The 26,262-nt window shown below is 58.0% G+C and overlaps 2 protein-coding genes across 10 annotated transcripts in view; both read left to right on the plus strand.

Annotated features, from left to right (window-relative positions):
- CAMTA1 (calmodulin binding transcription activator 1) overlaps positions 1-26,262 on the plus strand; it is a 1,003,074-nt gene that overhangs the window by 890,142 nt on the left and 86,670 nt on the right. For all 9 annotated transcript variants that reach the window (XM_050786880.1, XM_050786872.1, XM_050786886.1 and 6 more), the window contains 4 exons: positions 2,690-2,830; positions 4,312-6,158; positions 11,964-12,090; positions 18,688-18,822. In XM_050786880.1, coding sequence (XP_050642837.1) covers positions 2,690-2,830; positions 4,312-6,158; positions 11,964-12,090; positions 18,688-18,822 — 2,250 coding nt within the window. The remainder of the gene's footprint in view (positions 1-2,689; positions 2,831-4,311; positions 6,159-11,963; positions 12,091-18,687; positions 18,823-26,262) is intronic.
- Positions 1-26,262, plus strand: part of VAMP3 (vesicle associated membrane protein 3) — a 707,779-nt gene that overhangs the window by 583,315 nt on the left and 98,202 nt on the right. The gene's annotated exons all lie outside the window — the stretch shown is intronic.

The raw sequence follows: 26,262 nt of genomic DNA on the forward strand, positions 1-26,262 counted from the left end.
AGACACCCAGGTCAGGCGACGGCACACACACAGAAGGAAAGCAGACGGCACACACACAGAGAAGGAAAGCAGACGGCACACACACAGAGAAGGAAAGCAGACGGCACACACAGAGAAGGCAAACCCTGAAGGTATTCCTGCCAAATCCCAAGCCTCACACGTGGGTGATTTCCTTTGAAAAACTATCAGAGGCTGGGCTCGGTGGCTCACACCTGTAGTCCCAGCACTTTGGGAGGCCAAGGCGGGTGGATCATGAGGTCAGGAGTTCGAGTCCAGCCTGGCCAATATGGTGAAACCCCCATCTCTACTAAAAATACAAAAATTAGCCAGGCATGGTGGCAGGCTCCTGTAATCCCAGCTATTCAGGAGGCTGGGGCAAGAGAATCGCTTGAACCCAGGAGGCGGAGGTTACAGTGAGCCGAGATCACACCACTGCACTCCAGCCTGGACAACAGAGCGAGACTCAGTCTCAAAAAAAAAAAAAAAAAAAAAGAATGAGAAGAGAAGAAAAACCATCAGAGTTATAATTAAAGGGAGCTCTACACCCAGGAACAGAGGCATGAGATGAACGGCCGCCTCAGAGATCTACACGCAGCATTCCGCGGCTGAGCCATCTGTGGATTTCACAGCAAGATGCTTCCTGCCACAAGTCCAGGCCCCAGAGCATCAGCCAGGCCCCAGGGCAGGGCCAGCACTGCCTGCTGGGTGTCACAGTCATCACTGTCATCACCATCATCACTAGTGATATTATGACAACAGCTTCCCTTTTTTGGGGTATGCACAAAGCGCCAGGCATGTCGATCATGTTTTCTCCTGGCCAGTTCTCCAGACAGGGACTACTACATGCCCACTTTACAAGTGAGGAAACTGAGGCTCAGAGAGGCTAAGCGACTTGCCCAAATCCACACAGCAAGATCAAAACCTAGACTCAGGCCAGGTACCATGGCTCACACCTGTAATATCAGCCCTTTGGGAGGCCAGGAGTTCCAAACCAGCCTGCGTAACATAATGAGACCCTTGTCTCTACAAATAATTTTTTTGTTTGTTTTGAGACGGAGTTTCATTCTTGTTCCCCAGGCTGGAGTGCAATGGTGCGATCTCGGTTCACTGCAACCTCCGCCTCCCGGGTGGTTCTTTTGCCTCAGCCCCCAAGTAGCTGGGATTATAGGCATGTGCCACCATGCCCAGCTAATTTTGTATTTTTAGTAGAGTCGGGGTTTCACCATGTTGGTCAGGCTGGTCTCAAACTCCTGACCTCAGATGATCCACCCACTTTGGCCTCCCAAAGTGCTGGGATTACAGGTGTGAGCCACTGTGCTGGCCTCTACAAATAATTTTTTAAAAAAATATCCAAGTGTAGTGACACATGCCTATAGTCCCAGCTCCTCAGGAGGCTGAGGTGGGAGGATCACTTGAACCCATGAGGTCAGGTCTACAGTGAGTTGTGTTTATACCACAGCACTCCAGCCTGAGCAACAGAGTGACACCCTATTTCAAAAAAAAATAAGTAAAACTTGGACTCAAATCCAAGTCTGAATCGAGCCAGCTCCTACCTGCCATGTCGACGCTCTCCTTGTCCCCCTGCATTCTAGAACCCTTCACAGAACTGGGGCCGGTGCCGCGAGGGTTAGCGGCTACCCCTGGAGCCGGTGGGAGAGCAGCTTCAGCCAAAGGAGGAAGGACGTTGCTCTTGTATCGATGAAGCCACTGGCCTCTCCCTATCTCGACCCTGTGCCCTGCTCCTCTGTGCCTGGAGCCCCAGCACCAGCTCCAGCCCCAAAGCTGCGAATCCGCTGCCTCTCAGCCTGGCCCCACTAGAGAGAGCTGGATTGCTCCCTGTGCCAGACTCAGGACTTAGCCACCCCATGGCCGGGTCTGCTCCAGCTGAGAAAACTTTTCCGCTGGAAAAGTCTGTTTAGACTTCCAGCCCCCATCCTGCCGGGCAGGTGGGGAAACCCCAACCCCAACTCCAGGGACTGCAAAAGTGCCGGGAGGAAGGTCGAGCCCAGATCCTGGGGTGGCTGTTCAGATGGCTACCATCAGTCAGCACTGGGCACTGAGGCCCCTGTCGTCCAGGCCATGTGGGTCCTTCAGTCCCGTCCCCATCTCCCCTGGCCTCTCCTGCATCTGCAATCCCTTTGGGGCAGAGAAGTCCAGTGAGGGCAGGAAGCCAGAGTCTTGCCCTCCAGGGCGGGGCCACCTCCGCACACACTCCTGGGAGAGGCGTTGGTCCTCCCGGCTCGGTGCTTGTTGGTCCACCACCTCTATCCTGAGTCTCCACAAGAGGCTCACAGACTGAGAAGTCCCTCAGCCTCATGTCCACTCTCCTTCCGTCCTTGTTCCCTTCCTCTTCCATTCCAGCACCCCAGGAAGAGCCGCCTCGTGCACTCTGACTTCAGGGAAACAAAAGCAGAGCTCTATGTGGTCCACTCCCTGGGCTGCACCATAGTGAGGGGGAGCGAAGAGGGGAAGGAAGAGCTCAGAACCCCCGATGGGAGCAGGGGGTCCAATGGGGGCAGCCTGGCCTCCCTCCCCTCCTCCTCTCCTGCTCATCAATTCACCCCAGGAGCCGGCTCCCCAGCAGAGAGAGGGCTGCCCTCAGGGAGGGCCTGGGTCCTACCCCTTGGCCCCACCCAGGCCCCCTCTGCACCCACGGGCTCTGACAGCCCCCCCGCCTCTCTCTCCACAGTCCATGGCATCAAGTGGACCTGCAGCAATGGGAACAGCAGCTCCGGCTTCTCGGTGGAACAGCTGGTGCAGCAGATCCTCGACAGTCACCAGACCAAGCCCCAGCCGCGGACCCACAACTGCCTCTGCACCGGCAGCCTGGGTGAGCCGGGGCTCCCGGGGCAGGCGGGCGCCACAGGGACGGGGGCCCTACCAGGCAGCCGTCATGGCTGTCCTCTGTGGGAGTAGCCATGACATCTAGTGAGGGAGGAGGGGGACAGGACAGTCAGGGACTAGGTGACACCACCGCATCCAGCACAGACACAAGGCAGGCCTTCGGCCTCGTCCTGCCCTGCAGCTGGCTGGCAGTCCACTCTGGGCAGGAGGGAGCAGTGTCCAGAGGGACAGCTTCCTCCATGGGGCAAGAACTGGGGGCAGCAGAGTTGGGGGAGCGAGGAACTCTGGGGCTCGGGACCTCTCCGTTCAGGCCCACACTCGGGCATCCTCTGCCAGAGGGCACTGGGGCCTTCGAGGAGACCTGCCCTACGTCAGTGACACCACACAGGCTCAACCTCTTTCTTTAACCTCTGTCTCCAAGAACATAAAGCGTCCCGCGCTCTCCTTCCTAATGTGTCTGTTTTTCTGATAATGGTATTTGCTCTTTGAAATGTGCGTTCTCCTCTCCCTGGGCTGACTTAATTAGATAGTCCCATTAGAGGTCGTGTCACTTCTCAGCACAGTCTTCGTGCATTTAGGAGTCTTGGTGGTGAGGCTGTAACAGGATCGGGGAGAATTTGCCCTTTCATCAAAAGCAAAGTGACCCTTATCAGATGAAATGAAAATGGTGAAAACATGCGAGGGGTGGGAGAGAAAAGCCGTGCTGGCTGCCAGGGCTGGAGGAGCTGCCAGGGAGGCTTTGCCAACCTCAGAAACGCTCAGCTGCTGAGGCTTGGACGTCCGAAATGAGGAGCAAGGGCTCTGTCCCTACTTAGGACCTAGAAGGATTTTTGTGCCCCGGAGAGCTGAGGATAGGCCTGGGCTTACGTACCTTTCTGCCTCTGGAGCAGGGTCCAGAACCCTTTTTGGTCCTGGGGCCTGAGAGCTGGTCCCGAGAGTGCATTTCCATCACCTCCCCATTGACCTCTGATTGCCAGGCCCCAGGGGTGGCTCCTTATCAGGTCACGGGCTGAGCAGCTGTGGGAAGTTGGGGAGGGGCGGTGGGGTAGGATACGAACATAGCCACCCTCCCCAGGCTGACCCCCTCTTGCCAGCAAAGGCCCCTCCAGGTGAGCGGTGTCTGTCTCTGATGGTGGAGGGGACTTTCCTGGACGTTGACATTCTCTCCACCTTCTCCTTCCCTACTTCCCATGTGCTTCCTATTCGAAAAGAGCATCAAGGTCAAAGCCCCTCTGATCTTTGGAGAGTCAAAGGGGCATGAGACGGGCCCCGGGCTTGGGGCACAGGTCCCAGGGCTGAAGGTCTGTGGCCTGCCTGGGGCACCGGGTCTGGACTTTGCCAGAGGCCACAGCTGCTGTGGGGCAGGTCCGCCACGGTCCTAGCTCTGACTCTGTTTCTGTGTGTGCACGTGTGTGTGCACGTGTGTGCCTGCGTGTGCATGTGTGTGTTGTGTTCTGATCTCTGCAGGAGCTGGCAGCAGCGTGCATCACAAGTGTAACAGTGCCAAACACCGTATCATCTCACCGAAGGTGGAGCCACGGACAGGGGGGTACGGGAGCCACTCGGAGGTGCAGCACAATGACGTGTCGGAGGGCAAACACGAGCACAGCCACAGCAAGGGCTCCAGCCGCGAGAAGAGGAATGGCAAGGTGGCCAAGCCCGTGCTGCTGCACCAGAGCAGCACCGAGGTCTCCTCTACCAACCAGGTGGAGGTCCCCGACACCACCCAGAGCTCCCCCGTGTCCATCAGCAGCGGGCTCAACAGCGACCCGGACATGGTGGACAGCCCGGTGGTCACAGGCGTGTCCAGTATGGCAGTGGCCTCTGTGATGGGGAGCTTGTCCCAGAGCGCCACAGTGTTCATGTCAGAGGTCACCAACGAGGCTGTGTACACCATGTCCCCCACCGCTGGCCCCAACCACCACCTCCTCTCGCCTGATGCCTCTCAGGGCCTCGTCCTGGCCGTGAGCTCCGACGGCCACAAGTTCGCCTTCCCCACCACGGGCAGCTCGGAGAGCCTGTCCATGCTGCCCACCAACGTGTCCGAAGAGCTGGTCCTCTCCACCACCCTCGATGGTGGTCGGAAGATTCCAGAAACCACCATGAACTTTGACCCCGACTGTTTCCTTAATAACCCAAAGCAGGGCCAGACGTACGGGGGTGGAGGCCTGAAAGCCGAGATGGTCAGCTCCAACATCCGGCACTCGCCGCCCGGCGAGCGGGGCTTCAGCTTCACCACCGTCCTCACCAAGGAGATCAAGACCGAGGACACCTCCTTCGAGCAGCAGATGGCCAAAGAAGCGTACTCCTCCTCCGCGGCAGCCGCGGCCGCCAGCTCCCTCACCCTGACCACCGGCTCCAGCCTCCTGCCGTCGGGTGGCGGCCTGAGTCCCAGCACCACCCTGGAGCAGATGGATTTCAGTGCCATCGACTCCAACAAGGACTACACATCCAGCTTCAGCCAGACGGGCCACAGCCCCCACATCCACCAGACCCCCTCCCCGAGCTTCTTCCTGCAGGACGCCAGCAAACCCCTCCCCGTCGAGCAGAACACCCACAGCAGCCTGAGTGACTCTGGGGGCACCTTCGTGATGCCCACGGTGAAAACGGAGGCCTCGTCCCAAACTAGCTCCTGCAGTGGTCATGTCGAGACGCGGATAGAGTCCACTTCCTCCCTCCACCTCATGCAGTTCCAGGCCAACTTCCAGGCCATGACCGCGGAAGGGGAGGTCACCATGGAGACCTCGCAGGCGGCGGAAGGGAGCGAGGTCCTGCTCAAGTCTGGGGAGCTGCAGGCCTGTAGCTCTGAGCACTACCTGCAGCCCGAGACCAATGGGGTGATCCGCAGTGCCGGCGGCGTCCCCATCCTCCCGGGCAACGTGGTGCAGGGACTCTACCCCGTGGCCCAGCCCAGCCTTGGCAACGCCTCCAACATGGAGCTCAGCCTGGACCACTTTGACATCTCCTTCAGCAACCAGTTCTCTGACCTGATCAATGACTTCATCTCCGTGGAGGGGGGCAGCAGCACCATCTATGGGCACCAGCTGGTGTCGGGGGACAGCACGGCACTCTCACAGTCAGAAGACGGGGCGCGGGCCCCCTTCACCCAAGCAGAGATGTGCCTCCCCTGCTGCAGCCCCCAGCAGGGCAGCCTGCAGCTGAGCAGCTCGGAGGGCGGAGCCAGCACCATGGCCTACATGCACGTCGCCGAGGTGGTCTCGGCCGCCTCGGCCCAGGGCACCCTGGGCATGCTGCAGCAGAGTGGACGGGTGTTCATGGTGACCGACTACTCCCCGGAGTGGTCTTACCCAGAGGTAAGCTACCACCGCTGCCACCACCTGTCACCTCCCCTCCCACCCACCTCGCCGGCCCCTGCGCCACCCTGCAGCTGAGGGATGCCTGTGGCTGCCCTTCAGAGGAAGCTCTGGACCATAAAGATGACGCTTTCCCCTCCTTGTGTCCCTCCAGCACTTGAACACCTCCGCCTTTCATGCAGTGATTCTCAAACTGCACTGGGGCAAGCAGCTTTAAAGTTGGGGTTCTTGGCCTGGTGCCGCAGCTCAAACCTGTAATCCCAGAACTTTGGGAGGCCGAGGCAGGAGGACCATCTGAGCCCAGGAGTTCCAAACCAACCTGGGCAACATAGTGAGACCTGGTTTCAACAAAAAATTTAAAAAATAAGCCAGGTGTGGTGGGGCCTGCCTATGGTCCCAGCTATTCTGGAGGCTGAGTCCGGAGGAGCACTTGAGCCCAAGAGGTTGAGGCTGCAGGGAGCTGTGATTGTACCACTGCACTCCAGCCTGGATGACAGAGTGAAACCCTGTCTCAAAAAAAAAAAAAAAAAAAAAAAGAAAAGAAAAGAAAAAGTCAGGTGTCCTTGGAGGCAAAATGCTCCCCTGGCTCCAGCCAGAGTGGTCTGCCATTTCTCGATTTATGTGTTAAGAGTCCATTTATATTTTGCTTTGCTTTTTTTTAAAAAGGGGTCCCAGGGTTGCTTAAAAAAAATTCAAAAGTCACTATTGGCCAGGCTCAGTGGCTCAGGCCTGTAATCCCAGTACTTTGGGAGGCCAAGGTGGGTGGATCACCTGAAGTCAGGAGTTCGAGACCAGCCTGGCCAACATGGTGAAACCCTGTCTCTACTGAAAACACAAAAAAATGAGCTTGGTGTGGTGGCGTGTACCTGTAATGTCAGCTACTCGGGAGGCTAAGGCAGGAGAATCACTTGAACCCGGGAGGCAGAGGTTGTAGCGAGCCGAGATCATGCCACTGCACTCCAGCCTGGGCAACGAGTGAAACTCTGTCTTTAGAAAAAAAAAAGTAGCCATCATAGATCATCTACATCCACTGCCTTCGCTCTACTTCTCTAAGCCAAACAAGAACAAAACCAAAAATCTCTCTCAAAACCAAACAGGGCACAGCTTCTGAAGAGTCATCCTGAAGATCCTTCTTAAGTAAACCTGGCCCTCTGCAAAATTCAACACAGGTCATAGGACGCAGGACTCCAACCTGCACCCTCCCCCAGTCCCCAGGCCGCCTCAGCTCCCGGGGATCTGACTTTGAGAACCACTACTCCAAAGACCAAAGCATCTTGCCTCAGGGACACAAGCAGTAGAGGCATCTCTGCTTTTTCTCTAGAGTAGAATAGCACAGGAAGGGGACAGAGTGGCCCAGGCTTTCCCTAAATAACCTAGTGTACACAAGCATGTGCTTCCTGACCTCTCCCCAGCCTGTCTGGGTGCTCAGGGACCAGCATGTGCACCACGGGCCCTGACTGGACACTTCCCAGGAGGTGAGCTGCCCGTGGCCCACTCGGTTGGACAACACCAAAGACGGGGGCTCATACTTCCTCACCCTTCTTCCCTGCTGGCAAAGCTAAGAAAATCTGTGTACAGTTGCCCCCAGCTCTCCCATCCCGGATAGGAACGGCCCAGAAGGATCGGACTGGGCTTCCTCTTGGTGTAGTTTGGTGTGACCATGTTTCTGAGCCCCTGCTGTTTTTGTTTTGTTTTTGCTTTTCTTTTTTGAGAAGGAATTTCACTCTTTTTGTCCAGGCTGGAGTGCAATGGCGCCATCTTGGCTCACTGAAACCTCCGCCTCCCAGGTTCAAGCAATTCTCCTGCCTCAGCCTGCCGAGTAGCTGGGATTACAGGCACCCCCTGCTGCACCCAGCTAATTTTTGTATTTTTAGTAGAGATGGGGTTTCACCATGTATCCCAGGCTAGTCTCAAACTCCTGACTCCGCCTCCACCTCCCAAAGTGCTGAGATTACAGGCGCGCACCACCGCGTCCAGCTAATTTTTGTATTTTTAGTAAAGACAGAGTTTTGCCATGTTGGCCGGGCTGGTCTCAACCTCCTGGCCTCCAGTGATCCACCCGCCTCAGCCTCCCAAAGTGCTGGGATTTCAGGTGTGAGCCACCACACCCGGCCCTGACCTCCTCTCTTATCATTGATTCTGAGCTCAGTGGCACCTTCAGAGCGCTCACCACACCCTCCACCCCACCCCGCGAAAGCCAGCTGGGCATCTTCCCCACACCTCCTGACCCCGGGCTTAAGCAAGTGATGCAAAGGAACAGAGAGGGAGGCCAGGAACAGGGTTCGGGGGGAAGGTCAGAGCTGTCTTCTGGTCCTGGCTCCTTGAGACCTGACTCTCTGAAGCTCAGTTTCTTTATGTGTAAATGGCTGAGAGGGGGTGGCCTCAAGGCACTCCCAGTCCTAGGACCTGGTAGATTTGATCCTCGGGACACTTAGAGGTGCCCTGGAGCCCTTGATGTCTTGCAGGAGCCAGAGGGTGGAAGGAGGGTCCCCTCTTTTCCCAAGGTCCTGGTCTGTGAGACAAGCCCTGGGCTGGGTGCAGGCCCACGCCCCAGCCTCCTGGGTGGCCTGGCAAGTAGGACATCAGCAGGCCTGGCTCCTTCTGTCCTTTTCGGGCCTGCAGTTCAGCAACTCGCCACGTGAGGGCAGCCCAGGAACAGGAACGCAATGGCAGCCTGGCAGCCCGGCAGAGGGAGCGGCCAGTCCTGCTTTCCCAGAAGCCCTCAATGCTTCCAGTTACCTACAACCAAAAGCTGCTGAAATTCAGCTTGATTTGGAAAATGTGCATACGCCACCCAGCTAGGCCCTTTGGGGCCCCACCTGGCCACACAGTGAGGCCTCAGAGGCTGAGAAGGGCCCCTTCCTCCTTGCTGTCCTCTCCTACCCAGGCCACTGTCTCCATACCACAGCAGGGGCGCCCCCATCCTGGGTTCTGCAGGAGACAGCACCTTCTCTCCTGACACTTCTCTCCCTTCATCTGGCCCTCGTTCTGTCGCCTCCCTGCCAGCCTGTCTGTGCACTGACTGCATCAGGAGTCCAATCTGGCCGGGTTCCGCCAAGCTCAGGGAGGGCCGTACAGGCAGGCTTGTCGGCCTGGGCCTTGCTTCCCTCTGCAAAATGGGGTTTGGTTAAACGGTTACCCAGCACCCCCACCCAGCTCTAAACCTCAATGCATCCACTTAGCAGGAATGCGATGGCTGGGGCCATCCTTCTGTCTCTTCTCTGAGAAGCCCTCCCTCCCACAGGCTGCTCCCATTTCTCCTATCTCTGTCCACCCCTTCACCTCTGGCTGCAGCTGGTCACCAACACACACACACACACACACACACACACACACACACACACCAGAGGCGTCCCCCTATGCCCCAGCATCTGCCCTGGCTGCATCAGACATCTGGGCCCTTTATCTCAGGACACAGAGACCTCAGATGGCATTTCGTGCTCCCTCCCCACCCCCCAAACCCTCCTGCGTCATCTCCCACCACTGACACTCCTGCTGCACCAGGCAGAAGAGTCTGCAATTACAGCCATCAGGCACGCGCGCCACCACCAATTCAGCGCAGCCAGGCGGGCTGTTGCCATGGGAACCATCCCCTGAATGGATGGATGCTGAGCTGTCCTGCGGCGGTTTCCATGGAGAAGGTCCTGATGTTCTCCAGTAATCTCTGCAGTTCTTTGTTCCCGGCAGCAGCCCCAGCTTCATGCTAGCAGCTGTTGATTGCGGTTATTATTTTTTCCCTTTTTCTCACATGGTAACTGTCTATGGCCTTTTGAAGTCACTGCTCTTCCACTTCCCAGGATCCTGGGGGATGGTGCCCTGAGCTGGCCTTCTGGTGCTTCCAGACATCCCAAAGTCAGGCTCCACCTGTCCGCTGGCACTCTTCCCAGCCAGGCACCCACTCCCCCCAATGCCCTGCCCCTTCCACGGAGCTGCAAATATCCCTGGGCATCAGAACAAGCAATGCTGCGACCAGAAGGGCCCCTAGCGAGGAGATGCCACCCAGAGAGGCTGGGCCACTTGCCTGAGGACACACAGCTACTGAGGTGCAGGAGCAGGCCTCCTGCTTTTGGCTCTTGGTCGTGAGCTCTCTCCGCTGCCCTAGTAGTAACATGACCTCCCAGGCCAGAGCAAGGCTCATGCGAGAGCAGGGGTGGAATATGCCTTCCAGCCTGGGAGAGCCCCTTCCGTGGAGAAGTCTCTTTTCCTGGCTGGGCAATGGGAGGGGCCACTTCCTCCTCATCCCTGGAAACACTCACTCCTGCTGCAGATGCCCTGGGCCAGGCCTGGGTTCCAGGAATATTGTGGGGCGCCTAGGGCAGGCTCCTTGTAGAGGCTGGGGCTCCCTCCAGGGCAGGGGTGGGCCAGGGCCCAGAAGATGCCGAGCAAGAATGAGTGACTGACCAGGAGGGAGCATCTGGCTGGCACGGGGTTGTGGGGTGGGGATCGCTTCTCTGGCCTGGAGCGGTGGGGAGGGTGGGCTCACAGCAACTCCTCACCCCCACCTCCCAGTCTCCAGCGTGCCTGGCGGCCTTCTCCAGCCTGGACACTAGGTGGTGCTCTCTGCCCTGACCTACGCAGCTCTCCGCCCCCTGCAGGGAAAGGTGTTTACTGGTTTGGGGGTGGGGTGGATGGCGCCTCTGGGGTGGGTCCACCCAAGGTTAGCCAGGAGAGCCCGGGAGGCCGGCACCCCCACCTTCCTCATCCCCCGGGAGAGCCTCCCTCTACTCAGTGACCAGCCCCTCTCCTCCGCTAAGCCGTAAGTAGGGGGCCTACAAATTGCCATCCACCTCGCACCTCCCTCTATCATCACTAAGCAGGACAATGGCCGTGAAGCAGGATTGCCCAAGGCCCCGGACATGAGGCCACTCTCCTCCTCTGCTTTCTGCAGCAGCCCCAGGCTGGTCCAAGTTGGGGGTCAGGGAGTACCCTAGCCCTACTGATGCTCTCCTGCCCCTGGGCACCCTGGGAGGTTCCTGGAGGTGGGGTCCTACCCCCTGGAGCTGAGGAAGGTCATTCGAGGCTGCTCCCAGCCAAGCTGCAGGATCACGGCTTGCCTGTGGGACCCCGCGCTAGCTGTGTAGGCAGCGGCACAGACTCAAGGACCTTTGATAGCACAGGGTTGGGGGAGGGGCAGATGCTCAGCCCCGTTCCACTCCCAGCGCCCAGCTCTGAGCCCCAAACTCAGCTCACAGGGCAGTCTCTGAGCATCTCCTGCACTTAGCTCTTCTGTTTCTTAATCAGGCTCTTCACCCCACCCTGCTCAAGGCCCCCTCACCTTGCCATGCCCACAGCCTGGGGATCCTGGGTCTCTCCTCAACTCCCCACAAGAACTTCTGCTGCCCGGGCTGACACTGAGATGCTCAGGCCTGTTTTCAAAACTTGGAGTTCCCTCAATCTGTCCACAAGCAAATGACATAGCAAGTCCCCTCCCTGCCGTCGGCTTCCTTCCAGGCCAGTTCTCAGGGGCATCGTGGGCTGAAAGGGTTTGCAAAACTCTGTGCTCCCTCCTGCCTGGATCTGCGAGTTATAGGAGAGAGAGAAGGTCAGGGGTTGGAGCTGCGGGTCCTGGAGCTTCCTGAGGGCTGGGGAAGGAGCACCTCGGGGCCCTTCTCTTGCTGTAGTCCTGGAGCTGTGGTTCTCAGAAGTCGGGGCTCACTGGAATCCCTGGAGTGACAGCCTGGGAATCTGCATGGGGGGGAAGGATGCAGACCCCCATCTGAGCAGTGCAGCCTCAGGGGGGCTTCCCCATGCTGCCTCCCTCAGTGGCTCATACTCCAACTCTGTTCCCCTCTCTGTTCCCTGCAGGGAGGAGTGAAGGTCCTCATCACAGGCCCGTGGCAAGAAGCCAGCAATAACTACAGTTGCCTGTTTGACCAGATCTCAGTGCCTGCATCCCTGATTCAGCCCGGGGTGCTGCGCTGCTACTGCCCAGGTAAGAAGGTTACCCCCTGCCCCAGTCCCCCAAGGAAGGTGTGGGGGCCTGAGGAGCACTGGACTCGGAGTCAGCCTTGGGGTGACCTTGAGCAGGTCGTGTCCTTACTCTAGGCCTCTGTTTCCTCGGCTGTGAAGAAGCGGATCCCAGATAGTCTATTAGAACATCATCTCCTTTGGCTCAGGGACCCAACATCGGACAGGGACCTAGGCATGCTTGACTGGGATTTTGAGGAGAACGTGATGAGAGCATGATTTAGGGTGGGAATAAGCCAGGCCCAGGCAATGTATCCAGGGCTGACCACAGTGGGAAGCTGCCACCACCCTCAGCCCAAAGGGTGACTACAGCTGGTGACAGCCGGGGCCAGAGACCACCTCTGCAGCAAGGTGTCCCCTCTGCACCTGCCCATGCCTCCCATGGCCCAAGCCAACCAGAAGCCAGGAGAACCCGGGCAATGCAGCCCACACACAGGCTGTGTCCTCCTGGGGCCCAGGGCAGAGGGCAGAAGGCTGGAGAAAGCCCGGTAGGGGTGGAGGGAGATGGGGTGGTGATGGGGGATCAGTCTAACAATTATCAGCACAAACGCCTTTGAGAATGTGACACAGCCATCTACCCTATGCCCAGAAAAGGTACACGCACATAATTTGCTTCCAATTTTAGGGGCTCAAAGATCCCCCAAGAAACCCAGTCAGGAGGCCCTCTGTGCTGTCCCTGTGGCTCTGAAGCCCTTCCCCAGGCTTCCAGCATTATCTGCTTAGCATGGTGTCCCTGTCTGGCCAACTTGTCTTTGACCTCTGGCCATCACTGCTTCCCCACTCGCCTGTGCCATGGGGTCACGGGCTACCTTCTTGGTCACCATAGTATGCCTGGGGCTGGCAGAGTGCCAGACATGTCATAGAGGGGGATGGAGACTGTGAAGGAATGAATGAGTCTCCAGGCATCTGAAGCCTGTTTCTAGAGCTTATGTCTTCTGCTCCTGGACTAGTGCTGGCAGGGCCCCCTTGGCTGCCCCATCTCATCACCACCAGCCCTCAGGATGGCCTGTCCAGTGAGCCCTGACCGTAAACAGGAGAGGGGGTAAGGATGCAGGTGTGCGGAAGGTCAGGGAGACCCACTCCTGTCCCCTAATGCCAGGGAGCCTAGAAAGGAGAGAAGATGCTCAGTATAGAAGACTGGGGGTGAGGAGAAAGGTATGGGGTGAGGAGGAGAGGTATGGGGTGGGGAGTCCCCACAGCAAGCACAGAGGTGGCCGGTGCTAGGCAGGCCCCAGGGTGCCTCTAGGTTCCACCCAGCATGGTCCAGCCTGAGCCTTGGCTGCCCCAGCTGTCCGCCACCACCACCCCGCCCTTGAATCATTCCCCCAGCCTGGGGCAGCTGAACCCCACCAGGCATTTCTCCTTTTCTCCTTCTCTCTCAGGCTCTTCTTTTTGTTGTTGTTTTTTTTGTTTGGAGACGGAGTCTTGCTCTTTTGCCAGGCTGGAGTGCAGTGATGCAATCTCGGCTCACTGCAACCTCCATTTCCCGGGTTCAAGCGATTCTCCTGCCTCAGCCTCCCCGGTAGCTGGGACTACAGGCTTGTGCCACCACACCTGGCTAATTTTTGTACTTTTAGTAGAGATGGAGTTTCACCATGTCGGCCAGGCTGGTCTCGAACTCCTGACCCAACTGATCCGCCCACCTTGGCCTCCCAAAGTGCTGGGATTACAGGGGTGAGCCACCGCGCCCCACCTCTCTCAGGCTCTTCTACCAGAGCGGAAAACCCTGCTCTTCGGCTGGCTGTACGCTCAGCCTCTGCCTGAACCCAGCACCATCTTCTCCACAAACTTCCTGGGAGCCAGCGCTGCGGCCCAAGATGCCCACCCCACCCCCTGCTGGCCCAGCCCTCCCCTCTCAGCCCCCCCCCCCCCGCCTGGCTCCAGAAGGCCCACCCAGCAGCCCTGCTCAGCCTGGAGCACAGCCAGCTGGGGTGGCAGCCAAGCCGGGTCTGCCTATCACAGTGCAGGGCTGTGTGCAGCTGATGAGGTCCCCGGCCCAGCGGGGGTGGCGGGGAGGGCACTGTGGCATTAAACAGTGCACTCATCACCTGCTGCCAGAATGGGACTTGCCTGGCCTATAAATAGATGCCACTTCCTGTACCTGGTTCTCGCCTGGCTAAGGACCAGGACAGGGCTGCTCAGGTCTGCTCTCAGTTACCTGACCCCTCCACAGAAAAAGAGGGGCTGGCCTTTGTGTGTCCCCGGGGCTGGAGTCCGCCACACTTGGGTCCATCCCGGATCAGCCAGAAACCATCCGTGTGGCTCGAACTCAGTGCCTGACCTCTCTGGGCCTCAGTTTCTACAGCTCTGAGAACTGCCTGCCAGTGGGGCGAGAGCAGTGAGTGACAGGAGGTGTGTGAAGCACCTGGCCCAGGTGCTTCATTCCTGAAGAGTTCCCATTAATGAGGCCTTTGCTCTTCCTTTCCCAAGGAGGAGTTCGGAGAGGGTACCAGGGCAATTTGGGTCTCCACAGGCAGTTCTGCTGGTCCTGGGGCGTTTCCGGGTCCCCAGAGATGGCAGGTAGAGTCTCTGCCTAGGCTCCTCACCCTCCTAGTCATTCAGGCTCATTCTGTTAGCCACAATGTGTCTTGGACCGAGGGAACAGGAGCCACAAGGCTCAAGGCACACTGAGAGCTGGGACCCCTCCACAGGCGCCAGCATTGTGTCTTCAGCTAACTCCACAAAGGGAGTCTCCTTTGGAAATCTCTGCTTTGAGGCCCAAATTGAAACATGGTGCTCTGTAAAACAGCACTGGATGTATCCATTCCCTTCTTCATCTGCCGGACAACTTTTGAGTAGCCCCTGCTTGTTGTGCACAGAGTATGGGCTTGGAATGGAGCAAAGAATAAGACCCAGCTTCTCACCAGGGCCCTGATTGCAAGGGGCTCTCGGTCCAGGGAGGAGTGCAGCATGCAAATGAATCACTGCCCCGGGAGATGACGCTGGCTGCTTGGGGATCTCATCTCTGGGTCTCCCCAGAGGAATCTGAGGCTGAGCTTGAAGGATGAACACTTGGAAGTCAGAATCAAACTGGCCTCACCAAAAAGAGAGGCTCAGAGGCCTGTGAGCACAAGCCAGGAACGACACGGGAGGAGGGGGCACTGGCAACACAGACGGCCAATGCCTGCCCGTCTCCGGGGTCCCAGCCCAACACACCCACCCAAGCAAAACACATGAGGTGATTCTGCCCTGACCAAGAGCAGGGTCCTGCCCTGGCAGCTCCCACACTGTCACAGGCAGCAGGAGACACTCAGGCACAGAATGTGTCTTCTACAAGACTCAGGTGCTTCAGGGGCAGCAGGGAGCCCACCAAGTTAGGGCAGTGAGCTGAGGGCAGTGAGCACTGAGTGAGAGGAGGTGCTGGCGGAAAGAGGCAACTCAGGCTCGGGAGAAGATAGGGGAATCCACCAAGAAGACTCTGCTGGCCAGAGAGCCCTAAAGAAGACAAAAGATGAAATGCAAAATGAGGGCCAGGCACAGTGGCTCACACCTGTAATCCTGGCATGCTGGGAGGCCGAGGCCGAGGGCAGATCACATGAAGTCAGGAGTTCGAGACCAGCCTGAGCAACATGGTGAAAACCTGTCTCTACTAAAAATACAAAAATTAGCTGGGCATAGTGGCAGGCACCTGTAAGCTAGTAGGGAGGCTGAGGCAGGAGAACACCTGAACCTGGGAGGTGGAGGTTGCAATAAGCCAAGATCACGCTGCTGCACTCCAGCCTGGGAGACAGAGTAAGACTCTGTCTCAAAAAAAAAAAAAAAGCAAACAAACAAAAACAACAAATGAGGTGAAGAATTGGGTTTCAAAACAATTCATTCAACAAATAGTTACTGAGCCGCCATAACATCCTGGGCACTGACCTTGGCACTAGGCATGAAGATTAAGATGGAGCTAGTCCCAGCTCTCATGAGCTAATGTTCTACTGCAGGGAGACAGAAAACAAACAAGGAGAAAAAGAAATAACCAAGGTAACTGGTGAAAACTGTATCCCAACAGTAGAATATGGTAATAACGTCACCTGGGAAGAAGGAGATTCCTTCTGGAACATGGATGAGCAGAGGCCTCTCGCAGGCTGGGACCTGGATGATGGGATGGAGCCAGTCATGGGAAGTGGGAGAAGCATCCTGGCCAGGCAGAGGGTAGGGGAAGTGCAAAGGCCCTGGGACAGAAAGAGGTTTGGCAACATGGAGAATCTAAAGCTCGAGAAAGGCGCTGGCTGCAGGATAGTGAGTGGGGTACAGGGAGCTGAACACAGTGAGACTGGAGATGATAGCAGGAACCAAAACAAATCGTGTCCATCTTTCTGCATCATAGGAAGGAGTTTGGTTTGATTTTACTTGCAATAGGAAGCTGTTAGCTTTAAGCAGGGGGTGGCTTGATCTAAATGGTGTCTTTAAAGATGATTCTGGGTGTGTGGGAAAGATGATTCTGGGTTGTAGGAAGAACAGACTCAGGGAGACCATAGGAAGAAGGCAGAGGGCTGATCTTTCCAAATGTAAGGAGAAGGGCTCCCTTGGGCACCACACTCCCCCTGGTTTCCTCTAGCGGTGCTGGGCTGTGGCCCCCAGTGCTGGATTGTGGCCTCCCGACACCCTCCCAGCAGGAGCAGGTCTCAGGTGCTCTGATGCTGCCTTCAGCAGGACGCTAGTGGAGGAGTCTAGGCAATAAATGATGGTGGCGTGGACTACAGCATCTGCAGTGGAGATGGAGAGCAATGGATCTTGCCATTGCTGATGGCGCTTGCTGATGGACTGCATGAGTGGGGAAGGGAAGAGTGAGTCCAGGAAGCCTCCTGGGTGATGGACCTGCAGGAGCAGGGCTGCTGGGCTGGGACCCCAGAGACCACAGTAGGTCCCCTCTGCTCCGTCTCTCTGGGAAGGAAGAAATGCCTTGGAGTCTGCCACCATTCCGGCGTTGCTGCAGGTTGTGCACCTGCCAGAAGATGGTGGAAGAGCAGCAGCAGTTGAAGAGGCCACCCCCCCAGGCTGGGATACATTGTCCCAGAAAAGCCGTGAGCTCCCCAAGGCTGGCCGAGGAGGCTGCTAAGAGGAGCAGCCCTGAGCGGGCTCCGATGGGTGTGGGTGCTGGCCACCTGTCTTCCTGCTGGCAAGCCAGGCCAATCTCCAGGGCAGGCATGCGACCACAAGCTTGGAGACCCGCCCAGGGATGCCAGCAGAGCCATAGCAGGTTCTGGACTTGGCCGGGGCTCCGTGCCCAGGCACCTCGGAGGTCCTATGTGACCTCCACTGTGGAGTCCTTTGGTTCAGGCTGTGCCCTGGAGCTGAGGTTCCCAGACAGGGTGGAAAACACAGAGGAAAAACCCATGGGTCCCCTTGGACAGTGACTCCCGAAGGCCTTCCCTGGGGACAATGGCAAGATGGTTGCTGCCTTAGCACATCCACCCAGGATGGACAGCGGCCACCCATCAATAAGCTGGTTTTCCCATCGGGACTGGGATCTGCATCAGAGTCCTTAGAGGAAAGCTGGAGCTCTGCTTGTCCTAGGGAGTGGCTGACTTGGATGGCTTCCTTGAGTCTATAAGCTCCTGAAAACCAAGAGCCCAAACAGTAACGTGATCCCCGTGCGTGTCCTCCCTGGAAATCTGTACTGGGGAGGCCCTGGGTATCAGTATCTGGTATTCCAGAAAAGCAGGGCAGAGGGCACAGAACCGAGACATCTGCCAGGGACGAGGCCTGGCAGGGCAGTGTGCACACCCACCATTGCCCACGGGCCACCTCTGTGGGCCACAGGCCAGCCCCCAAGATGCCAACATGAGCTGTGGAGAGGCAACCTCAACCCCAGAGCTGAAGCTGATCTCCGCCGCGGGCTGGCTTCCTCTTACTCTCAGTGAGAACATACCTCGTTTATTCCACAAATACAGTTATTTGTTAAGCCCTGTGTTGGGGCCACAGCAGTTAACGAGACCCACCAGGGCCCTGCCTTCCAGGGCTTACTGTCGGACATTGGAGGGAGGTACAACGTTCACGCCAGCATCCCCAGCTCAGCACCCACTGGGGCTGAGCTGGGGCCAGGGTAACAGAGGCACAGCTGAAGCTCCTTCATCGGGGAAGCAGAAGAACTTCTAAAAATACAGGGGCTGGCTTGTTCATTGAGTCAGGACAAGCTTGTAGGAATAGGTGAAACAAAATAAGCACAAATCAGTCCGAAGCAGATGCTGTACCTGAGCCCCATCCAGGAAGAATGGGACAAGGGGGACGTCAGCCAGCCATGAGGCAGGGTTGGGGGCCATTCACTCATTCACTCGTTCAGCCAGTCTGTACTGAGCACCCAGCCCCTGCCCTCACTCGGAGGACAAAGCAAAGGGGCAGTTACAATACCTAGGAGTGATCACAGGACAGCTGGCTGTCCTGGGTGAACCGAGAAGGTTCCTAGAAGCAGCATTGTGTTTGGGCCTCGAATGAGCAGGCATAGGCTGTCAGTAAGGAGAGCTGGACATTAACCAATGAAGGGTAGTGGGGAGGGGACATTCCAGGCCCTGTGGTTCACCAGGCTGTAGGTACCCACTCATCCCTTGACTTGGTCTTTTTCTCTCGCTTTCAGCCCATGACACTGGTCTTGTGACCCTACAAGTTGCCTTCAACAACCAGATCATCTCCAACTCGGTGGTGTTTGAGTACAAAGCCCGGGCTCTGCCCACGCTCCCTTCCTCCCAGCACGACTGGCTGTCCTTGGACGGTAAGAACAGTGCTTGGGTCGTCTTGCCAGGCACCAAGGGAGAGGGATGCTTGGGGACTCCATGCACAAGGTGTGAAAGAAGAGTAAGCACCCAGAAAGGGGCAGGAAGCAGTGCCAATGTGAGCGAAGGAAGGTCAGCTGGGTTTCCACCACCAGGCTGAGTGCCTAAGCTGTCAGCCATTTGTGTCTGGACACTGGCTGGCCCCACCCTCAATCTCAGTCTCTCCTTAGGACAGACTGAAAAGTATGTGAGTGCGGGTCTGTGGCTGGCACGCCTGCTGGGCTGTCTGAGTGGCCAAGCAAGCCCAGGGGAGCTAAGAGGTTCCTCTGGTGAAGGACCCCAGGCAGCAAGGTCCAAGCACCAGCTGTGCCCCTCCAGGGCTGTTTCCATGGGCTCCTGGAAGCAAAAAGGTTCCCAGAGGCCATCGCCAAGCCCCAAGCCTCTCAAGGAAGAGGATGGGGAGGCAGCTCAGGCCTGGGCTTCTTTCGGATTTGGGAGCTTGCTTCTGTCTTTTGGGGCTAACCAGCCAAACCTTCTCCTGGAAGCCCTCAAATACCCTCAACTCCAGCTTCTTGGCTGATTTTAATTCCACCTCTGCCCTGTATGGCCTCTGTGGCAAGCCCAGGATCGTGACTGTGGCAGAGGGTAGAGTGTCAGGGACCCCAGTGGGCTTCAAGGGAGCAGGCAGGACCTGGTGGTCAAGGACAGGCAGGGACTCCAAGAGCTGCCAGCCTTGTCCATGGGGGTCAGTGAGTGTTGGTGGTTCCCCTTGGGGTACCAGGGGCTCTGCAGAGAAGAGCTGCCAAAGGCAGGCTGGGAATGCCAGGGTCAGAGGCTGCCCTTTCCCACCTGGGCACACATCAGGAGGCCCAGAGCTGGCCAAGGCCTGGGGGACTGAGCCCGGTGCACTGGGGATGCAGTAGGTGGGATGCCTGTCCATAACCTCAGTATCAGGGCAGCCTGGATAGATGACAGTCCATGGGGTACCTTGCTAGAGACCTGGCCAGCCCAGGACATTGAGGTCTGGGCTAAGCTGAGCCTGGGCCCCCTGCAGGGGTGGGTTCTTTATGCAACACCCCGCCATACACACACCCCCACACACCCACAGCTGGCCTTTTGGGTCTCACCTCTTAGACTACCCCTTGCTGTTGGCTGCTGGAAGATTTCTGGGCTTGGGTACATAGTTCATTTCCTGAACCAGCCAGCATGTAAACCTCAGCCTTATCCCAGCCCCTGCCCCAGCCGAGACAGGGTGCCAACAGCTGCCTTGGCTAGTGAACCCTCAGGAGACATTCCCCAGGACAGCTTTTGAGTCTGCAGGCTCTGCACCCTAGCATGGGCTGCCCTGGGGCACCAAGCTGCCCTTGGCATCTTCCCTGGCCGAGGCTGGAGCCAGGTAGAGCTCTGATGATGACCCGCAGATGTAACCAAGAAGAGCAGGGTGACCAGGGGCTCCTGTTTAGGAAATCCGGTTTCAGTTTTGCAGAACAAATGGGGAATGAAGTCGGGAACTCTGCAGAACCCTGGCTCTCCCTGAATGACCTGGCTGGCCTCACTAGAATGAACCCAAGGATGCTGGGACCAGTGTAGGACCCCGCCTGGCAGATGGAGCCTTTTCAGAGAGCAAAGTCACAGTCAGGCAGTGCCCCAGAGCTCAGGACACATCTGCAGGCCCCCTGGAAGCACAGAGAGCCAGCCGTACCCCGGAGGCTAGGGCATGGGAGGATGCCGTCATAGAGACCGTGGGGAGGGGAGCCACCCAACTACTTCATGACAGACCAGGACCTCGGCCACCCCAGGCCCCTCGGGATTGGCCTGGCGCCAAGCTGGGCACCTGCTCCCTAGCTGCCCCCTCTCCCCAGAACTTTGAGCTCTGAACTCTGTGGGCCTCCAAGTTGAAATAAGCACCCCTACCCCTGCAGGATACACAGGAGGGCAACAGGAATTGGGGTGACGATGGCATCAAGGCCTGGGCGTCCAGCAGCATCGTCTCTGTTACCACCAACCAGGGCACAGCTAGGGGAACAGTAGCTCCGCAGCTTGGACCCCCAGCTCAGAGCGCCCTGCTGAACCAGAGGGGCCAGCCTGGGGTCCACCGCGGCTCAGGGGCCCTGCAGAGAGCAGAGCAGGACCCTGAAGGACGCTTTCCTTTGGTCTGGGCCAGTTGTCCTTTCAAGGAGTGGGAGTGGAAGGGAGGCGGGGACAGAGGAACTGCCAGACCCCACCTGGCTAGGGAGAAGCGGGGCTTCCCTAGCTATTCTTTTTCCGCCGAAATGGATACAAGGCACTCACCCACCCAAGGGCCCAGGCTTCCCAGCCTTTCACCAGCTTGATAAATACTAAGGGGAGGGGGAGGGGAAGCAGTGCCGCAGCCGCAGCGCAAAGGGGGCCGCTGGAACAGCTACCCGGGAGCGCGGGGGTCCCGGGCCTCTGGCCAGCCACAGGGCCTGGCCGTGAACTTTGCGTCCAGGCCGATGCTGCAGTGGCCGGGCGGTGGTGAGCCTTGCGTCCCCGCCTGTCCCTCCCGTCCCCTCCCCTCGGTCTCCGCAGTTTCTCGGCTCAGCCCCTCCCGCCCCCGCGGGCGCTGGGCCAATTCTCCCTCCGCGCCGGCCGGGCGGTGGAGACTGGTGCGCCGCGGCAAGGGGAGGAGGGCTGGGGAAGGGGTGGGCGCCAGGGGACTGCAGCGCGGAGCAAACTGGGGCACGGCTGCCGGCGGCGCGCGTGCACACTCTCGCCCACGCGCGCGCCCGCCCGCCCGCCGACGCGCAGCCGCAATGCGGGGCCCTTCGCGGAACTGCTGGCGGCGCCGCGCCCCGCGGGGTCCAGGGCGCCCGCAGGGACTGCGAGGACAGCGGGACTAGGAAGGCCTGAGCCCGGCCATCCGCCTCCGAGTGCGCCGCAGCGTGCGGCGGGGACCGCGGGCCTTTGGTCCCGGGCGGCGAGCCCTGGCTCCCTCCTTCCGCGGCCTCCACTGCATGTGGGGAGCGCCCTTTGTCCCCTCCGCCATGGCCGGGGGGAATTGTTTGGGGAAGAGACTGTCGGCCCTCATTTGATCTAAAACATGGATTTGTTTGCTTGGCTAAAGGCCGGGTGGGGGGCGTGGGTCCGGGCCGCAGCGAACTCGCGCGCGCGCGCAGTAGCAGCAGCAGCTGCGGAGAAGTGTTTGTCCCTGCGGTGCAGCCTTTGTCCCCTTGGAGTAGCTTTTGTTTGCGCAGCCCCGCCCTGCGGAGAGTGATCGTCCCCACCTTGAGGCCGCGGGGCAGGGACCCGACGTCCCCAAAATCTCAGCTGGGGCGCAGCCATCCTGGGAGAGACCGGGCGTGGAGGTGGCGGAAGATGGGAGGAGGAATCGCAGCCTTCTGGATCCCGGAGCTGCAGCGCCTCCCCCAGACCTAGGGGGTCTTCCCCTCCCTTTCCCTGCGCCCCACTGTGAGCTCCAGGGTCAAAGGCCCTGTCTGCCGGACCCCCATCACTTAGCCCAGGGCTGGCACGTGGTGGGGCTACAGTACATATTTGTGATATGAATGCAGGCAGGCGTGAATGTGTGAGTGCAGGAGGGACTGTCAAAAAGCTGAATCTAACTAGTGGTAAGGAAGGCTTCACAGAGGAAGCGACCCCCCTGGTGAGACCTGAAGCCTGACCAGGGTTAGCCCGGGAACAAGGGGCATCAAGGGTGGCAGGAGAGGGAAAGGGCGGCTGTCTTTAGGCCAGGGTCTTTAGGAACTACCGTTTTCACCATTTCTCCTCCACCCACAAAGGTCCGGATTCAGAACAAATTTCCTCTGGCCTGACCTAACCCCAGGCCATTTGCACAGGACCCCCGGGAGGTCTGAGCAGGCCAGCTCTTCATACAGAGATGCAAGGGGGACCTCTTCCAGCCTAAAGACAGGCAGGCAATGGGGTTTACCCTGGAGACCCACTGGGGAGGATCTCTGGGAAATGTCACTTATGCCTGTGATAGGTCCTGTGGATACAACAGCCAGGGCCGAGCTGAACTTAAAGAGGATGCTATCTGTGTGGACTTGCCTCGCCTGTGCCTGTGTTTGCAAAGAGAATAAACCCAGGCAGTTCAACACTGCAGCCTTGGAGCTGAGGGGGTGGGGCGGGCCCTCTTCTGGCCAAGGACACGGGAACACCTTGAAGTGACCTGAGTCCCTAGAAGAGAAGGTGAGCGGAACTTTTGTGTGCCTGACTGTTTCTTGTCTTATAGCATCTGATTCTCCCCAAGGCCAAGTTGAGAAGATTTAGGGTCCCCTGTCCCCACCCCCACCTGCTGGCCCTTCTTGGAACCCCACTAAGCCGCTTAGACTTAGACTCTATTTTCAATGCTTCTCAGGCAACTGAGCCTCCTGCCTGGATGAGAGGATTGGAGTGAGACCTGTGTGCAGCTCCCCTGGGCTGGGCTGCTCTCCTGGGCTTCCTCTGGTCTCCTGGGCAGGCCCCCTTCTGGCCTCAGGGGTGAGGGGGGGCCGTGTCATCTCAGGCAGAGTGGGGAGCATGGACTAAGAGCTCAAACTTTATTATCCAGGTGCCTGCTTCCTGGGCAAGCCTCAGTGTAAGGTGGGTGAGCCCAGGCAGCTTGCCCCTGCAGCTCGCCAGGGACAGAGGGGGTTATCCTGTGACTTCTGGGGCAGCCTGGCCCTGGGGTAGGTGTCTGGGAAGACTGAGAGCCTCGCTCCTGTCTAAAGAAGTGAAGAGAAGGAAAGGCCTCTCGGTTTGGCCTTCTGATCCGACCAAGCTCTCTATGCTACCAGATGAAAGATGTGTCTCTGGGGCGGCCCCCAGCTCTGCCCCCACTTCGGAGCTGCCACCTTAGGTGTGAGAGGGCCTGTTCCTGGCATGTGGCTGTGGTCCTGCTGGCCATTCCTTGTGGGCTGATTCTAGCACCAGCCTCCACCCACCAGAGCTGGGAGACCGCACACTGCCCCAGAGTCCGGGGGTACATTCCAGGGTAAGTGGGAAAGGCCATTCCAGCTAGGACACTGGCCCCCGGGAGGCCTCTGGCTTCTTCTTCCAATGGTGACACTCCAGGGCTTTCTGCTGAGTGGGCCTGGGCTGGCCCCTCCTAGGCTGGCTCCCTCCCTCAGATCCACCCAGCCCACCTCCCAGTAACCCTCAGCTGGCCCATGAACATGTTACGTGACATGGGATGCTGTAAAAGAATGTACACAGAGTTGGCCGGGTGTGGTGGCTCACACCTGTGATCCCAGCACTTTGAGAGGCCAAGGCAGGAGGATCATAAGGTCAGGAGATCAAGACCATCCTGGCTAACATGGTGAAACCCCATCTCTACTAAAAATACAAAAACAAAATTAGCTGGGTGTGGTGGTGGGTGCCTATAGTCCCAGCTACTCGGGAGGCTGAGGCGGGAGAATGGCTTGAACCCAGGAGGTGGAGCTTGCAGTGAGCCAAGATCGTGCCTCTGCACTCCAGCTTGGGTGACAGAGCGAGACTCTGTCTCAAAAAAAAAAAAAAAAAAAAAAAAAAAAAAAGAACGTACAATGTACACTGAGGACACATTCTAAAGGCATCACTTGTCCCAGATGATGGAAGACGGAGGAGCAAAAATTACTTCCTTGCTAAATAATGTAAAATGCCATTGCTTTGCTAAAACCAATACAGTTTGTATTGTGGAGCAGAATACAAAATTCACAAGAAATTTTCAGATAAGACAGCATGGGTGAATGATCTTGACTTCAAAGAGCTACTTTGAATTACGCCCATAGTGAAAGACCGGTAGGCCCCGCTTACCCTCTCCTGCCTCCAGGAGCTCTTTGGGGGAGCTGGAGAAGCACTGACCCAGGGGTCACCCAAAGGAAGAAAGGACCCCCGCCCCGCCGAAAGCTTTCTGATATCCACCTGGAGTGGGGACTGGGGCCAACACAAGCTGGTTAGCGCATGGGCCTCTGGGTGCTTCTGTGCACAGCAGTGACAGGTGGCAGAAGCAGCTGGCATGAGCCGGTCTTGCACTCGGGACCTGAGGCTGAGTGGCAGGAGTCACATCCTCTCCAAGCCCAGCCAGTGCCATGCTTCAAAGCACAGGGCCCTCCTCGTAACCCGTCTCTCACTCTCTGTGGGGTCTGCTTCGTGACACATTGCAGTGGGCGTCTGTCTGCTTGGGTGCGTGTGCTCCCCAGGTGTGCTTTCCTCAGCACCGCGGCGGGTGGGAGACGCATCAGCATACAGTTTGGGGAGCATCGTAGCCATTGGGGCTCCTCAGCAGCCAGCTGTGCTCCTCAGCCAGGACCAAGAGGCCTGGTCCTCAGATCCTCCTGGGACAGTGACTTCCTGCCATTTGCAGCTGGGGCCACACCAAGCAGACCTGAGTGGAGCTCCTCTGTGTGGCAAGGAGTGGGTCACCTTGGAGCTGGGCCCCACCCGGCCTCCTTGGAGCAGCGACACATGGCACCCTGCAGAGAAATGGACCTTAGGAGGAAGCTCACCTCTCCACAAAGGCTGAGGGGCAGCCTTTGCCACCCTGTCCTGATTGTTGGAGCGGGAAGCAAAGTCACCTCCATGGAGGAAGCCCCAGGACTCGGGCAGATGCAGGCTCGTCTCCCAGGATTGGCTTCCCGGCCACCTGCAGGCCAGGTGGCTCCTTCCAGCGTGTGCATGACAGTGGCGGCTTAGACCCTCCAGGGGTCAAGATCAGCCAGCTTTTCCTGTGACTGCCGGACAAATGCCCACCAGCTGGGTGGCTTCACACAGATATATGCTCTCACAGCTGCGGGAACTGGAAGCCTGAGCTCAAGGTCCTGGAGCGCTGAGCCCCCTCTGAAGGTGCTAGGGAGGGACCCTCTCTGGTCACTTGCAGCTCTGGTGGCTGTTGATCATCATTGTGGATCCATGGCTAGTGGCAACGGAACCCCAGTCTCTGGCCCCACTGTCCTCCCTATGTGTGTGTCTGTGTCCCTACTTTCTTTTAAGGACACCAGTCATTGGATTAAGGCCAACCCCATCCGGTGTGAACCCGTCTTAATGAATTACTAATTACTTTTGTAATTTACTAATTACAAAGACTCTATTTCCAAAAGAAGTCCCATTCTGAGGTTCCCTGTAGACAGGAGCATTTGAGGAACACTGTTCAATGCGGGACTCCGTCTCTTGTGGGCTTGTCCCCAGGGCGTGGTCCTGGGCATGATCCCAGCTGTGAGGCCTCACTGAAGGACAAAACTGACCCCAGAAAACACCAGAAGCCTCCGGAGGGCTTGTGTGCGGGGTTCTGCCCTGGGTGTCGTGAGAGGTGCCGTAAAGAGGCAGCACAGCTTAGGCTCCAGGGGCTCCGCAGTGTCGGGGAGTTTGCAGGCACCGTCTTGCGGTCATAGGTGGCATGTTTTAAGGAGTTCGCAGACACCGTCCTGCAATCACCGGTGGCATGTTCTCGCTCTGTCGCCCAGGCTGGAGTGCAGTGACACAATCTCGGCTCACTGCAAGCTCTG

This window comes from Macaca thibetana, chromosome 1 (assembly GCF_024542745.1).
Source record: "Macaca thibetana thibetana isolate TM-01 chromosome 1, ASM2454274v1, whole genome shotgun sequence".
NCBI lineage: Eukaryota > Metazoa > Chordata > Mammalia > Primates > Cercopithecidae > Macaca > Macaca thibetana.